Source organism: Ochotona curzoniae, unplaced genomic scaffold (genome assembly GCF_017591425.1).
Source record: "Ochotona curzoniae isolate NIBS_2020 unplaced genomic scaffold, NIBS_Ocur_1.0 scaffold_4683, whole genome shotgun sequence".
NCBI classification, from domain to species: Eukaryota; Metazoa; Chordata; class Mammalia; order Lagomorpha; family Ochotonidae; genus Ochotona; species Ochotona curzoniae.
In genome coordinates, this window is record NW_024467121.1 from 29,108,283 (window position 1) to 29,125,629 (window position 17,347).

Below are 17,347 nucleotides of genomic sequence, written 5' to 3' on the forward strand. Positions count from 1 at the left end.
AAGCAGAACAGCTGGGACTCAAAAGCAACACTCATATGGGATGCTGGTGTTGCAAGTGGCAGCTTAGCCCATCATGCCATAATGCCAGGGCACATTATATGTAGTTTACATGAACTTTAAAAAAAAAAGATTTATTTGTTTTTTTTTATTGGAAAGTCAGATATACAAAGAAGAGGAGAGACAGAGAGGAAGATCTTCCATTCACTGATTCACTCCCAAGTGGCTACAATAGCTAGAGCTGCACCGATCCAAACTCAGGAGCCAGTGCAGGGTCCCAAGGTTTTGGGCCATCCTCAACTGCTTTCCCGGGTCACAAGCAGGGAGCTGGATGGGAAGCAGGGCCACTGAGATTAGAACTGGTACCCACATGAAATCCTGGTGTGAGCAAGGCGAGGATCTTAGCTACTAGGCTACTATGCTGTGCCCAGTTTCTCTGAACTTTTTAAGACCTCCTGGAAGATGCTTTTTACTTCTTGTCACCCACAGTATGTAATGCAGAATCTATATGTTGATCCATTGATTGATTGAAAACTTAACACGTTTTTCTGACATTTCAGATCACTGATTGTAAAATGCTACTGGTCTTTATTAAGGTTGACATTATTTTAGCTTATTCATAGAAATTTAGCTAAGAGAGTAAAGAATACAGGATTATGCCTCTCAGCTTTGTTACTGCAGCATGTTAGTAACAATGTAAACATTTAAAAATGCACTTTCATAGAAATGTTCATTCTCAATAAATTAGAATAAAAATGAATCTACTCTTTTTTTAGGTTGTTGAACTCAGTAGCTGTGAAGAAACTCAAGCACTAGCACTGCGAGTGCTACTCTCATTAATTAAACACAACCACCAGAGAGTACATGAATTAGAAAATTGTAATGGACTTTCCATGATCCATCAGGTGTTGATCAAACAAAAATGTATAGTTGGTTTTCACATTTTGAAGGTATGACCTCATAAAACTTATGCTCATAGTTTTATGTGCAGTGTTACTCATCTCTTCTAAGTCTTCTAAGAAAGCTTTGAGGGAACTCCTTAGTATTTATTTAATCAAACTAAGGTACAATTTGCATTCTCTTTCTCATTTAAATAATTTTACTTTACTTTTCTCCTCCTTAAAGCATGTTAGAAAAATATGAAAGAAAAAAAACTTAAGATAATTTTAATGTAAATAGACCATGGTGTCGCTCATTCAGTAGACTGATGAAATTGTTTGCCTCTGGTCTGACAGGCACACGGTGGCATACCACTGGTCTGTGACACCAGCATTCAGAGTTCTCAAGTTCACAGATGCGTGGGAGAGTTAGCCCATGGTCATCATTTATTTAAATGCCATTCTAGTTAAAATCATTTGGTTATAATATAATGATAGTTTCATTTTCAGGTACTTACTAGTAAGGAAAATGTAATTGTTTTATACTTATCCCATTTTTAAAATCAAGATTTATATATTTACGGCCTAGATTCTTAAAGCAATGCATTAATTCAATCTAAAACATAAAAATCTGTTTTAACCCATGTTTAAAATTAAACAGCCACAAACATTTGAATGTTTCAGATTTACTTTTTATTTAAATTGCTTTAAAAAAATAAATTAAATAAACTTTGTAAAATGCTGAGTTATTTACCAGTTTATTGAATTTGATATTGTAGCTGCTGAGATTGAAAACCATGTTTCTGTTGAATTTTTGACTAATTAATGATTAATGCATCTTAAATTAATGCAATTTTCAATAGACCCTTCTTGAAGGTTGCTGTGGTGAAGAAATTATTCATATCAATGAAAATGGAGAGTTTAAGTTGGATGCAGAATCTAATGCTATAATCCAAGATACTAAACTCTTAGAAGAGCTGTTGCTTGACTGGAAGATATGGAACAAAGCAGAGGTATTTATTTGTACTTTTGTCTATCTTTTTAGTTATGGCAAAATACGCTTAGCATCAAATTTAATCTTATTTTCAGTGTATACCTGGTTATCAATTTATATTTACAGTGTTATATAACTATTACTACCATCCATCTTAACACTTTTCCCCGCTAGATGGTAGAGACCCAGCTACTTGAGCCATCTAACGCTGCCTTCAGGAGTTTGTAATTGCAGATGAAATTGAGTGGCAGAGCCTGGAATCAAACCCAAGTATTCCAAAATCAAGTGCTCACCCTAGGCCATTGCCCACCCTGTATTAAAAGCATGCATAATGGGCCCGGCACGGTGACATAGTGGCTAAAGTCCTCTCCTTGAACACACCTGGGATACCATATGGGTGCCGGTTCAATCCCGGCAGCCCCGCTTCCCATCCAGCTCCCTTCCTGTGGCCCGGGAAAGCAGTCGAGGACAGCCCAGTGCCTAGGGACCCTGAAACCGCATGGGAAACCCGGAAGAGCTCCTGGCTCCTGGCTGCTGGCTCCTGGCTCCAGATCGGCGCAGTACTGGCCGTTGCTCTCACTTGCAGAGTGAATCATCAGACAGAACATCTTTCTCTTTGTCTCTTCTTTTCTCTGTATATCTGACTTGGCAATAAAAAAAAATCTTTAAGAAAAAAAGCATGTGTAACAATATCACATTCACCATGTACATTTGGAAATGATGTGTTGACAACAGAAAATAGGGAATAGGTTTTCCAGATAAATTTAACCTTTGACATAGAATATATGGACAATGTTGAGTTGTCCTAAACCACTTTAAAAAGTAACTGTGTTAATATGTGTGTGTTTCTTTTCTTAGCCAGGTGTCTGGGAAACTCTGCTAACAGCTCTAGAAGTCCTCATCCGAGCAGAACACAGTCAGCAGAGATTTAATATTAAGCAGTTATTGAAAGCTCAAGTGGTTCATCGCTTTCTGCTGACTTGTCAGGTTTTGCAGGTACTTTTCATGTAATTTTTGTTTTGTAGATATTTTGTGTACTTCCTGTTCAATGGATTGGTAATGGAGGCATTGCATTTTCATGGAACTTTCAGGAGGATTTTCTTTTCATCTTTTGTGCTTTCAGGATTTCTGCTTTCAACAACAGATTCATTTTCACATTGTCATTTCTGTCTCAATAACAAGAGAACTACAAATAATATATTTCTTCATGTAGGGATATATCAATTTTATAGTCTGTTGAACTCAACAACTGATTAATTTTATACCATATTTTTAAAGTTGCAACTGCTGCAGTTTGTTTTATATGCTATAATTAGTATCTGGAAAAATAGGGCCCAGTGCAGTGGCGCAAGTGGTTAAGGTCCTCACCTTGCACGCCCAGGATCCCATTTGGGCGCTGGTTCTATCCCGGCAGCCCCACTTCCCATCCAGCTCCCTGCCTGTGGCCCGTGAAAGCAGTCGAGGACGGCCCAAAGCTTTGGGAACCTGCACCTGCGTGGGAGACCCGGAAGAGGCTCCTGGCTTCAGATCGTCATAGCATCGGCAGTTGCGCTCACTTGGGGAGTGAATCATCGGATGGAAGATCTTCCTCTCGGTCTCTCCTCTCTGTATATCCGCCTTTCCAATAAAATAATAATAATAATAATAATAAAGTATCTGGAAAAATAAATCCAAAATATGTTTTTAAAAAGGAGCACACCTTGACCACTCATAATATAATGTCTACGCTAGAGCCTGACTTCCAAGTTAAATTTTTTCTCTGATTTTGTATTCACTTGGTAGTTATATTGAGCAATTTTCCAAATTTTTTAAAGTGTTGAAGCATCTGTTAATTTTGTCAAGTTCGGCAAGTACAATTGTTAATATGATAGGCAGTAGATGGTGCAGCAGAAAAAGTAAGTAGAACTGATTTTGAGCTATAGTTGTGGGTTAAGTTAGTCGAAGAACTGCTTAGAATCTTATGTTCTAGAAAGGAGAGATAAAAAGCTGGTGTGAGAAAGAACTTCATACACCTGGGTAAATTAAATTTATTTAACTGATTTTGCCTGCCAGACGTTTTCCAATCAGATTCAGCAGTATTCGTAGTGAAAGAAAAAAGAGGCGGTAATAGTTGTAGTAGTGATGATAGTACTAATCGTAACTAACATTTATGTGGGGATTAATAATAGCGAGGCTCTGTTCTATTTGGTATTTCTGAAGATGCTATGATGTAGCAATTGTATTATCTCCCCATTATAGACAAAGAAGTGAGTGAAGGAGCCAGAGAGCAAAGCTGAGCAGTTTTACTTTGCAATTCATAGCTCAAAGCACTGAAATACCACTTTTCCTTAAAATAAATGGATTAGAGCTAAATTGTTATCAGTTTTAAGGAATTTGTAATAAGAGAAATGTGTGACTTGACCAACCCAATTTAATGGTAAATGCAGACAGACTATAGTAATAACCAACAGAATTATGTCATAAAAAGAATATTTTTATTGACTTAAAAAGGTGTTGATTTTTTTAAAAAAGTGGATGGTTTTCTTGAAGTTTGATGTTTTGTTTTTTGTTTTGTTTTGTTTTGTTGTCAGGAACACAAAGAGGGGCAGCTTACATCTTTGCCCCGCGAGGTTTGTAGATCATTTGTGAAAATTATAGCAGAAGTCCTTGGATCTCCTCCAGATCTGGAATTATTGACAATTATCTTCAATTTCCTTTTAGCAGTTCACCCTCCTACTAATACTTATGTTTGTCACAACCCCACAAATTTCTATTTTTCTTTGCATATAGGTAAGTATAATCATTTTTGTTAGATCTTGGCTATCTCTACTTTTGTTTTCTTCTTTTTGCTTGATACACATCTGTCTGATGCTCTTTGAATGAGTTCTGCATGCTAAAAATTACACTAATGATATATACTTGGGTTGAAAGAGGGAGGCAAGATTTGTAGAATAAACCAGATATGACCTCTTACTTCAAGGAATAGAAATGCTAAGGGAAGAGATTTACATTCAAATAACCACAATTTAAAAAACAATATTTGGTCAGGAAAGAGTTTAGTCAAAACACTATGAGAACAAACATACTGAATACACTACATGATATAGGCGTTGAGGAATTTAAGAAGAATTTGGTAAGGTAGATGTAAGATTTGATATCCCAGGTGAAGAAAGTGGGATAAATAGAAAGAGAAAAGAATGAATTTTTCCAAAGTATTGAGGATCTACAAAGGAGTAGGAGGGAATATGGGGCAGTATTACAGTGTGTAGCTTAAGCTGCTGCCTGTGATGCTGGCATCCTGTTTCTGAGAGCCTATTGGATTCCCTTCTGCTTTGTTTCTGATCCAGCTGTTTGCTGATGCATCTGAGAAAGCAGAAGGTAATACCTCCGGTACCTGGGCCCCTGCTACCCCTGTGGATGACCGGATAGAGTTCTAGGCTCCTAACTTCAGCTTGATCCAGCCCTGTGGAGAGTGAACCAGCCAGTAGAAGATCTTTGTCTCTCCTTGTTTCTCTGTGTCACTTAGTCTTTCAAATACATAAAAAGAATGCTAAAAAAAAAAAAAAGCTAAGGTTTAATTAAATGAATTCTTAAATGCAAGGTCAGAGAGTAGTTTAAACTTGTATTCTGGCCAAAGATTCTTAAGAGTTTTGTTTATATCAAAGGGATATAAAGAAGTTATTGCAGTAGGACTTAGTAATAAGAAACTGGGAACAATACACCAATTATAGTAATCTATGAAAGATGAAATAACAGAACCTGGCCTTGGGAGAAGTGAAACCAGAAAGGAGGAAAAATGGAGAAATGAAAGGCTAGAATGGGGTGACTTTAGGAATGTTAGGGAACAGGAGACTATTGCATGTCAGGTGTTCTGTTATCATTCTTAGTTAACTGGAAAAGAAAGTTAGAACAGGCGGGAATTCCCCTACATAGAAGTGAGTTGAAGTTCAGAAAAGATGAGACTGAGCAGTAGATGTAGTGATGGGGAAAGTATTGAGAAAGAAGAAGAATCTATATAAAGAACTCCTAATGGTATGACTATTGAGAGTTAAAGTGGCTGATAATAATCAACATCTAGAAAGGTAAATGGTAAATTTAGAATAGGAAGTTGGTTGTACAGTGTCTATTTTAGGTAATAAAATGAGTAACACCAAAAGTCCAAATGAAATCAGAGAGCACTGCTTTGTGTTCAGTTGCAGGATATCCAGTGGAAAGTACCGTATAAGATTCTGGGAAGAGGGCAGGAGTTAAAATATGACTCCCTCCCATAAGAGGTTTATGCTACAGTAGAGGGAGAGTGACTTAATCAGATTATTACAACATACCGTATGGAAGACACAGTGATAGTGAAGTCAACATTTTGTTTCCTGGGAGCACAGTCTGTGATTATAGCCCAGGGACTGGTTCCTGGCGGAAGTGATGCCTATTCTCAGGTTTAAAGGATAAGTAGAAATCAAGAGCAGGGCCTTCTATGAAGAAGGAACAGCTTGCTAGAGAGCCATGAGAAGTTCATATTGCTCAAATATAACGTAAGAAACAAGGGTCTGGGGTCAAATTGTGGACATTCTAGAAGAAGCCCACACTTTGGCCAAGGTGGTTAATCAGGCAGCAGAAATCCTGTGTAGATTTTAAGCAGTAATTGACATGAGTGAGAGAAATTCTGGCAATTTTAGATGTGAGGGTAATAAGATGTCCATCAGTGATATCATTTAGAAATTTCTGCTGGTCCACTCCCAAAGGACTGCAAAAGTCAAGCCTAAGCCAGGCCAAGACCAGGAGCCTCGAATTTAGTCTGGGGCTCCTATGTGGGTACCAGGGACCTAAGCACATGGTCATCACCACTGCTACTAGGAAACTAGATCTGAAGCAAGGGTAGAAATCAAACCCATCCAGTGGGTTACCACTGTACCACAGTGCCCACCCCAGTTCCAGTTGTCTACATGGGAAATAAATGCTTTTAACAAACTAACCACAGAACAAAACAAAGCGGATTTAGGGCAAAAGAAAGATCCAGAGTTTGCTGCATTTGTGGTAAATTCAAGAAATTTAAGCAGGAAAGTTCAGAGGAAGTTAAATTGAAAGTATTCATTTAGAATTCTTATTAGACACCAAAGAAAATGTATAAACATCTAAGGTACAACCCCTTCCTCAGAAATAGCTAAGTGATCTCCATGGAGAGATTATAAAATATATAAAAAGTAAACATGTGACTGTTAAGCCGTAGTCATAATTATCCTTTTTGAAAGGATTTACTTGTTTATTTTAAAGGCAGAGCTACAGGGGAAAGGGATAAAAAGGGGAGGAATGCGATAGAGAAAAAAAACCTTGCATCATCTGATTCACTCCCCAAATGGCCACAGCAGTTAGGGCAGGGCTGGGCTGAAGCTAGGAGCTTGTAGCTTCATCTGAGTCTCCCATGTGGATTGAAGGGCCTAGGTACTTCAGCTGTTATGATGCTTTCCCAGGCACAATAACAGAGAGCCAGATCAAAGTGGAGTGGCTGGGATAGAAACCAGCACACATACAGATGCCAGTACTGCAGGCAGCAGCTTTCCCCACTGTGCCACAAGCACCAGCCCCAATAATTCAAAGGCAATAGAAGTTACTGTGGGCCTTAATAATCAACAACAGAAAACAAAACCCTATGGTAAGAAATAATAGAACAGAAATACTCTTATCAGGCTGCTGGAAGTATGCCATGCCATATCTTTGAAAGTCTTTCTATCAGATTTGTATCTAATGAAATTTTCTTTTAATATTATATTTTTGTCTTGCTTTTTAAAAAAATTTCCTCTCCAAAAATGTTTTTGGATATAGATGGCAAGATCTTTCAGGAGAAAGTGCAGTCAATCATGTACTTGAGACATTCCAGCAGCGGAGGGAGACCTCCTGTTAATCCTGGATTTATGGTAATAAGCCCGTCTGATTTTACTGCTTCACCACCTGAAGGTAAAATAGTTGTAAAAACGTTGTAACCCTTCCTATTCCAGTTCTGAATATTTGTGTTTTATTAAATGGCATGTGTTTTAGCTATTTAGTACAACCTAATATTCAGTCTTAAAAAAGAATAAGATTTTTGCTACATCTCAGGGGATTTGATATTTTTGTTCTTATATTCATTCATTCAAAAAAAAATTTTTTTTTCGTATTAATTTCCTCCCTGACTCGTAGGTTACACAATAGCATCATTTGCTTCAGGAAGGTCTTTGATTTTCTTTTTCATTTCTCTGGCGACACATTGGTCATTCAGTACCATGTTATCTAACTTCATGTTGTTGCAAATTTTTATTTTTCTCTCTGTTATTGATGTTGTTTTATGGCTTTTTATTTGAGGGGAAGTATAATAACTTAGTAGTAGAGACTGTCATATACAGATGGGAAGATACAATGCAGTATGTATCTCTATTTGCAAATCAAAGATAGATTCCCAGTGGAAACTGTTGAATGTATCTTGACAATAGGATGCTGGACGCTGCCCATTGTCCATGCTTATGATATCAAGATACACTTAAATAGTAGAATGATGGATTTATGATTGTGAAGGGCTATGCTATTGTAATGATATGGGGGAAATAAGTGGGAGTGCAGGGATAAGGAGAGGAGAAAAAACAGAAATCCTGGAACCTTTGAAACTGTCATGGAACAATAAAATAGTTGATTAATAAAAAATAGAAAGAACCTATAAGAAATCTAACAGATATTTAAAGAATCATTTTCAGTACGCTAGTGTCAATAGCTAAATTCCATCTAACAAAATATGTAGTACAGATTTCAGGAGCAGTTAAAAATTGGATAAGGGTTCCTATTATGTTGCTCTTTCATTGTTTTATAGTCATTTGCCCTTCGTCATGCATCTACTTTATTTTATCATTTTCTTCAAATGAACTTTTTGCTTTGTTATTGTTTGTCTTACTTTCTTAGCAATAAAAAAATGGTGACAGAAATAAAGGGAATAGAGAAGTGAGAGAAATAGAAAACTGTCTAAGGCAACTAAGTGTAGTATTAACCACCATCCTTCATTGTTGGCCTGTTACATACCCAGTCCCATGCTGGGTGCATCACAAATAAATTCTCATCTCACTTTTAAAGCAATCCTGCAAAGTATTCTTAACCCATACTTTACATTTTCATAAACTAACACTCATCTGTTATAGTTCCATGATTTTCTTGCTCTCGTCTAATAGAATTGTCATTTGAATGCCCATACTCTTTCCATTGTATCAAACCACCTCCTTGCAATATTAGCCTGAGGTAATTCAAGTTTCTGTTAATTTTACTCTAAGGAGACTATTAATCTAATGCCTTTGTATTACTCAACCAGTATTGGATTTTGCTAAGGAAATAGAAAAAAAAAACATGCTTGTAAAAGGTTTTAAGCATAGATGTTTAAAAGAAAAGTAGTTTTAATATTTAAGGATTCTAAGCATTATTTCCTAAGAAAACTAACCAATATGGGTTCTTCAATAATGCTAGATAAATGGGCAGTGACTTTGGTTGTGACTTATACTGCAGAAAAGAAATGGTGCCACTTAATACATTTTTAAATAATGCTTTTCTGTTTGCTCTTACCAGGAAACAATCCCTCTAATGTTATTCCACAACAAATGGCTGCCCATATGTTGCGTTCTAAAAGTCTGCCAGCATTTCCAACTTCACCACTAACTCACCCACGAAAATTGACTGGAAGTTTGGGCTGTAGTATTGACAAGTTACAAAATATAGCAGATACTTATGTTGCTGCTCAACTAGAGAAGCAGAATGCTTTGGAGAGTTCTGGCACACAGAAAAAAGGCGAAGAGGAAGCATTTATCAGTAGCTGTGAGTCTGCAAAAACTGTTTGTGAAATGGAAGCTATCCTCTCAGCGCATGCCTCTGTCAGTGGTGCACAAACAGGAACCCAGGGACTTCCAGGAGTCAAAGCAGATCATAAAGAGTTGGGAACAGAGCCCCGATTTGATGATGACAGTCCTGGGGATGGGTCCAACCTGCGTCGACCTGATTACTTAAAGGGACTGGCCTCTTTCCAGCGAAGCCACAGCAATATTGCAAGCCTTGGGTTAGCTTTTCCTTCGCAGAATGGATCCGCAGCTGTTGGCCGTTGGCCAAGTCTTGCTGATAGGAACACTGATGACTGGGAAAATTTTGCCTTTTCCCTTGGTTATGAACCAAACTACAACCGAAATGCAAGTGCTCAAAGGTACTTGTGTTTTTATGTGCACCCCAAATCCTTTTGTTTTACTACTTAAAAACCTCTATGTTTTTAGAAGCATCTTTATTATTCCAATCCTTATAATGTAACGTATATCAGTAACAAGTAGAAAGGTGTCTTTATTTTAATATTTACGTAATACTGAGCTCCATCCTTAACCAAAGACCTAATCATAAACAGCTCTCAAAGAAAAATATTTTGTGGCTTAATTGTTTTTGTTTATTTAGTTATTTGAAAGGTAAAGTTAGAGACAGGCAGATTTTCCAACTTCTGTCTACCTTCCCAGATGATTGTGATGTCCCAGGCTGTGCCAGGCTAGGTCAAAGCCAGGATCCTAGAACTCTATCCAGATCTCTCACACGGATGAGCAGGTCTTAATTACTTAGTCCATCATCTACTATTTTCCCAGGCACATTAACAGGGAGCCAGATCAGAAAGTGGAATAACCAGGGCTTGAACTGGCTCTCATATGGAATTCTGGCATTGTGAACAGTGGCCTATCTTGTGGTACCATGAAGCCAGCCCTGATTTATTTAATTCCTTAGAGGCATTAGAAAACAATTCTTTAGTTCAGGGAAATAACAAGACATCGTTCTGATAGTATCTCACAGTCCAATATTGTTGTCAGTTGCAACACTGAGCACATGCAATGAGGCTGGTGCAACTACAGAACTGAACTTTAAATTTAATTTTAATAACATAAGAAGCAGTTACTAGAAAGTATAATAGAGGGCATATACGATAACATAATATCTAGTAGGTTATTTGCCTAAAAATTGTGTGGTAAAAGTGATGATAATTTGGGCCCGGCAGCGTGGCCTAGCGGCTAAAGTCCTCGCCTCGAATACACCAGGATCCCATATGGGCACCAGTTCTAATCCTGGCTGCTCCACTTCGCATCCAGCTCCCTGTTTGTGACCTGGGAAAGCAGTAGAGGATGGCCCAAAGCTTTGGGACCCTGCACCCATGTGAGAGACCTGGAGGAAGTTCCTGGCTCCTGGCTTCGGATCGGCATAGCACTGGCCGTTCCGCTCACCTGTGGAGTGAATCTTTGGACAGCAGACCTTCCTCTCTGTCTCTCCTCTCTGTATATCTGACTTTGTAATATAAATAAATAAATCTTTTTTTAAAAAGTGATGGTAAATTTTTAATCACAGTTAAATTAGGAATGATTCCTTAAACCTTAAGTGTGTTTGCATTACATGCTAAAATTATCACTGTTTATCACAGTTCATAAAATAATCATTATGTGCTTTCCTCCCTGGTATTGTTCCATTAAGACATATTTGGTCTCTATTCTAGTGTAACTGAAGACTGTTTGGTACCTATATGCTGTGGGTTATATGAACTCCTAAGTGGACTTCTTCTCATCCTGCCTGATATTATGCTGGAAGATGTGATGGACAAGCTTATTCAAGCAGAAACACTTTTAGTCCTCGTTAACCACCCATCACCAGCTATACAACAAGGAGTTGTTAAAGTAAGAGCAAATATTACATACATGTTACTTTTAATTCCGAAAGAATAAATATATACATGTAACATAAAATTTTGAATAATGTGTTAAAGTAGAGCTAATGCTTTAATTTATACTTAGAAATAATGAACTAACATAGTTTGTTGCTTCTTACTCATATTTTTATATCTTCATCTAAGTAAAATGTAAGTAATCTGGTGATGAATATTTGCCATAGCAGTATTAGTAAAAAAAGAATAGAAACATAGGGAAAATAAGAATTCTGTTGAGGAAAGCAAAGGAGGATTCACACAAAAAAATATGCTTTGTAGTTTGTATAACTGAAAGCTTTTAAATTAGGGCCATGTGTGCTTGGGGAAAGGTACTACTGCTGGCACTGGAAGGGAGTGATTAAGGGTAAGAGAAGTGAAGGACTGTGTGTCAGCAGGTTGGCGTACTGTTCCGGGGAGGAATTCGGAAGAGCGCCTCATCTGGAATAGTGAGAAGTCAAAGGACATGCCCTGGAATGAAGGAGAATTCTGTAAACATGTTCCATGTAAGCAGCTAAAGGAGGGTGGCAGTTCTAGCCTGCACTCCTAGAGTTAGGCACATATATATTGTTTATACTTAAGTAAGGCTTCATGATTGGCTTAAGACAATGTTTTCCTAATTATGGAAGTATTAATATCACCAAGATAGATCTATCATAGCAATCCGCAGTAATCAGAAATAAGCTTAATTTTTATATTGTTATAGATGTACCATTTTAAGCTTATGTTCTCTATTTATGAATAACTGTGGGAATAATTTACGCTGTAACACGAAAGTATGATATGCTGCTTGATTTGTATGCATTATTTTAAATGTTAATATATTGTCTAAATTGCCTTACATTTTTCTGTAGCTATTGGAAGCGTATTTTAATAGAGCATCTAAGGAACAAAAAGATAAATTCCTGAAGAATCGTGGTTTTTCCTTGCTTGCCAATCAGTTGTATCTTCACCGGGGAACTCAGGAATTATTGGAGTGCTTCATTGAAATGTTCTTTGGTCGGCGCATTGGCCTTGATGAAGAGTGAGTTCTTCCCCTTACCATCATTGGGGGATATTTTGTCTTTTTTTTTTTTAAGGATTGATTTATTTATTGAAAAGTCAGATATACAGAGAGGAGGAGAGACCGAGAGGAAGATCTTCCGTCCGATGATTCACTCCCCAAGTGAGCACAACAGCTGATGCTATACTGATGTGAGGCCGTGAACTAGGAACTTCTTCCAGGTCTCCCACGTGGGTACAGGGTCCCAAAGCTTTGGGCCTCCTGGACTGCTTTCCCAGACCGCAAGCAGGGAGCTGGATGGGAAGTGGAGCTGCTGGGATTGGAACCGGCACCCATATGGGATCCCGGCGTGTTCAAGGCAAGGACTTTAGCTGCTAGGCCCAGAAGGGAGAAAACCTGAGTGATCTAAACAGGACCACCTTACTCTCCTCAGAGCTCTGAGTTTATCTAAAGGATCAGTAAATTGTCACTTGGGATTCTCAAAAATGCTAATTGCTATTGTTTGACTCCAGTCTAATGTGAAGGATTAGCAAATAAGTACGCAGATGAGAGAATAATTTTGTCCCAAGCCAAGAGTTTGGCATTAAAGTTAAACTGCCATTTATTTCCATTTGTAATGTATATTGTAAAGAAATCTATGTCTCCTTATTAGGTTAGACAAATTCAGACCTTGGAAAATGCATTTACTTAGATAATTTCAATAATAGTTTTAAATTTGTGTTCCACTTTTGACTTTTACAAAGCAATTCTGCCTTGTCTCAATTGGTTTTCACAACAGCCATGAAAGTAAAATAGGGCAAATAGTACCATGCATATTTGAAAAAGAATTAAAGTGAGGGGCCAGTGTCATGGCATAGTAGGTGAAGCCTATGCCTACCCCACCTGTATCCTATGATTCATGTTATGGTGGCTCAGTCCAGCTTCCCTCTTAAGGCCTGGAAAAACAAAATAGGATGGCTTAAATCCTTGTGCTTCTACATCCAAATGAGAAATCAGGAGGATACTTTCATGCCCTGACTTTGGATCAGTCCAGCTCTAGATGTTGCAGCCATTTGGGGCATGACTCAGTAAATGGAAGATCTATCTTTCTGTCTTTTTTTTTCTTTGTAAAACTCAGCCTTTCAAATAAAAATAAATATTAAAAAGAAAGAAAGCTAAGGAAAGTGAAGCACAAAAATAATGTTCCTGTGCTCTTGGGGTTGGACATCAGGGGCCCATGAGTGATTTCCAGTGAGCTTATTAAGGCAATGAAATTGTTCATCTGTTTCATTCGAATATGTACAGGAATGAAATCCTGGCAACAGAATGGTCTAACAACAGGTAAGAATCCGTACTTCCTAAATTTGTTTTTTTTTAATTTATTTATTTTAATTAAAACAGCAGATTTAGGGCCCCGTGCAGTGGCCTAGTGGCTAAAGTCCTCGCCTTAAACACACTGGGATCCCATATCAGCATCAATTCTAATCTCGGCAGCTCCACTTGCCATCCAGCTCCCTGCCTGTGGGCTGGGAAAGCAGTCGAGGATGGCCCAGAGCTTTGGGACCCTGCACCTGCATCGGAGATCTGGAGGGAGGTTCATGGACCCTGGCTTCGGATTGGTGCAGCACCAGCTGTTGTGATCACTTGGGGAGTGAATCATCAGATGGAAGACCATCCTCTCTGTCTCTCTTCTTCTCTGTGTATCTGACTTTGCAAATAAATAACTAAATAAATCTTATTTAAAAGGAAAAAAAAAACAGATTTAGAGAAAGAAGGAAAGATAGACATAGACATATCTTCTTCATCCACTGATTCTCTCCTCAGATGACAAGAAGGGCCAGAGCTAAGCCAATCTGAAGCCAGGACTCAGGAGCTTCTTCTCAGTGGGTACAGTGCACAGGGCCTTGAAAGACTGGGCCATCCTCCGCTCATTCCCCAGGCTATAAGAAGGAAATTGATAGGAAGTGCAATAGCCAGGATTCAGACTGGCACCCATATGTGATGCCTGCGATGGCAGGTACAGAATTAGCCAATTGAACCATTGTGCTAGCCCACTGAACTTATTTTTATACCTTTAAAATCAGGGTAATGAAATAACACATAGTTGTTATTATTTTTCCTTAGTTTGTAACTAATTGCTCCTAATGTGCTTTTAATTGTGTTTCATTTGTTACAGGTTTGATCTGGAAGATGTGAAAAACATGGACCTTTTTCAGAAGTGGTCTGTCATTCCTATTTTAGGACTAATAGAGACCTCTCTATATGACAATATACTCTTACATAATGCTCTTTTACTTCTGCTTCAAATTTTGAATTCTTGTTCTAAGGTAGCAGATATGTTGTTGGATAATGGTCTACTCTATGTGTTATGCAATACAGTGGCAGCCTTGAATGGATTAGAAAAGAAGTAAGTTTTAAATTATTGATTAAATTATATCCGATAAATACTTTATAAGAGGGAAATTTTAGTAATTGGTTACTTTAACATCTAATTCTTCAGAATATTTTTTTTTAGAAATTTCCCCCTCAAAAAATGTTACATTGGTTTTTATTATTTTAAACAATGTATGGTTAAGAAGGGATGTTTGTATATGGCTTATTTTGCATATTTAGAAGGCAAGTAGGATAAATTTAACATCCTCGAAATGTGTCTACCAAGTTTCTAACATATACTTGTTACCCCTATTAAGAAAATTGAAGATTAGAGAGGTAAAGTAACGTATTGATGATCATAGCTAGTAAATAGTGTGAGAATTAAACTGTCTTGCTTCAGAAGCTGGTAGTTTGAATCTTCTGTGTTGTCCTGTTAGCATGTACTATTACTGCTTGTTACCATAGATCAATTTCTAATTGCCAAAAATATGTTTGCAAATGTCTGCCATTAATTGACAAACAGCTTTTTAAAAATAGATGTTTTTGTTTGGATTTTGTGTTATTGGTGTCTGCACTTAGGATGTAACACATACCATTTTACTGTGTAATGTTAACACTTAAATCTCCAGAAACGTCATCCTCTTGTAAATGAAAGTACTAATGTTTCTGTAGTTTTACGGAGAAAATAGAGCACATCTTTAGTATTTCTCTAAAACAAAGATGACTTAAAATAGTTTAGCTTTTGTTAGGCACCTGTTATGTTTATAGTCTGTATTCTAAGCATTTGGGAAATAAAGACTTTGGATTAAATGTCTCCAAAGCACTTAGTCATAATAACAGTACAGAGAATGAAATGGGCAGAACTTGAGAAGAATGCGTGCATACTTGATCTGAAAGGAGTTTTCGTTGGTTTGTCTTTAAAAACACTTTCCTCAATGAAAATCCCTGTTCCGAAAAAGTTGCCATTCCTAACCCTTGCTTGATTTTAAAACATAAAATGGAGAGATAGGTAGTCAGCCTAGTAATAAACACTGAGGAAGATTATCAAGATTAAAATTGGAGAACTGACATAATCAATTCGGAACCTTATGTTTGTAAATGTTCAAATCTGTTACTAATTTTAATCCTTAAAATACTAAAATTTATAAAATCAAAGATCCAAGAGATTAGTATACTCACATTTGCCTTTTCTGAGGAGCCTTCTCGGGATATTTTTCCCGCACCCACACAGTCTTTGCCCGTAGTATGAGGTAGGAACCTGCTTATGTGTTGCCTTAGTATCTTGTACTTACCTCTGCTGTTATGCTTACCACCATGTACCTTTTTATGGTGATCTCTTTATTTGTCTGGTCCTTTAAAAAGTTATATATTTTGACTGGTGTTAGGTGTGTCTTGTTCTATTCCTTGTATACACCTACCATAGAATAAAAATATGGAAAATAGTGAAACAGTGTATGCTAGAAAAATAAGAACTTAAATCTTTCTCTTTGTTTAAATTACTTGTTCTTTTTCTTATAAATGTCCCTTTTTTGGGTTTTGTCTTGTTTTTGTTACCTTTAGCATTCCTTTGAATGAATACAAATTGCTTGCTTGTGATATACAGCAACTTTTCATAGCGGTTACAATTCATGCATGCAGTTCCTCTGGCCCACAGTACTTCAGAGTTATTGAAGACCTTGTTGTATTGCTTGGATATCTCCAAAATAGCAAAAACAAGAATACTCAAAGTAAGATTTAGTTTTTATGGATTTGAGGGGAGGGGTATTATTTACCAAACCTGTTATTTAAGTTTAATCTCTCTCTTGCTTCCCCCAACCCTTCTCTCTCTCTTTCTGTTTCTTTTGGTAATTCTTACTGATGATTCGGCCTCAGTTTTGAGATGATAACTATTGAGTTTAAATGGGGCCTTTTTGAGGGGAAAAATAGAAAAATTAATAAGTTATAATTAATTACTATGTGACTATATGTCATTGAAAGAATTGACTGGTTTTGATTACTGAATACAAGTAGGCTTATGTTGAATGTAAATGCCCTTTATGTTTGGTTAATATTGATTGATTGATTGAAAAGGCAGTATGAGTATGATGGACAGAAGATCTTGATTTCCCCAAAAGGGTGTGCTGAGTCAAAGCAAGGAAGCAGAATTCTATCCTGAACTGCTATGTGGTTATCAAGAAGTCAAGTTCTCGAACTCTTGTCTGCTACTTCCCGGGTGCCTTAGCAGGGAGCTGGATGGGCAGGCAGAGCAGTTGAGATTTGGGCAGCTCTGCACTGTTTGATGTGGGCATCCTGAGGGCAGTGTGACTTCTGTGCTAGAATACCTGCCCCGTCTACTTGTGCTTAGTGGCAACTATTAAAGTGAATGTTAAACAGTAAATTGTGAAAACTGATATTCAAACTTTTGCAGTATGTACCCCAAAAAAGCTGTT

General features: G+C 37.4%; 1 protein-coding gene across 5 annotated transcripts in view; it reads left to right on the plus strand.

Annotated features, from left to right (window-relative positions):
- LYST (lysosomal trafficking regulator) overlaps positions 1–17,347 on the plus strand; it is a 173,266-nt gene that overhangs the window by 86,861 nt on the left and 69,058 nt on the right. For all 5 annotated transcript variants that reach the window (XR_005882511.1, XM_040968181.1, XM_040968182.1 and 2 more), the window contains exons 18-27: positions 774–947; positions 1,739–1,888; positions 2,728–2,865; positions 4,440–4,638; positions 7,666–7,797; positions 9,421–10,045; positions 11,360–11,537; positions 12,418–12,587; positions 14,722–14,952; positions 16,479–16,645. Coding sequence is in view for 4 of the 5 variants with exons in the window: in XM_040968181.1 (XP_040824115.1) it covers positions 774–947; positions 1,739–1,888; positions 2,728–2,865; positions 4,440–4,638; positions 7,666–7,797; positions 9,421–10,045; positions 11,360–11,537; positions 12,418–12,587; positions 14,722–14,952; positions 16,479–16,645 (2,164 nt within the window). In the remaining variant the exon portion in view is untranslated. The remainder of the gene's footprint in view (positions 1–773; positions 948–1,738; positions 1,889–2,727; positions 2,866–4,439; positions 4,639–7,665; positions 7,798–9,420; positions 10,046–11,359; positions 11,538–12,417; positions 12,588–14,721; positions 14,953–16,478; positions 16,646–17,347) is intronic.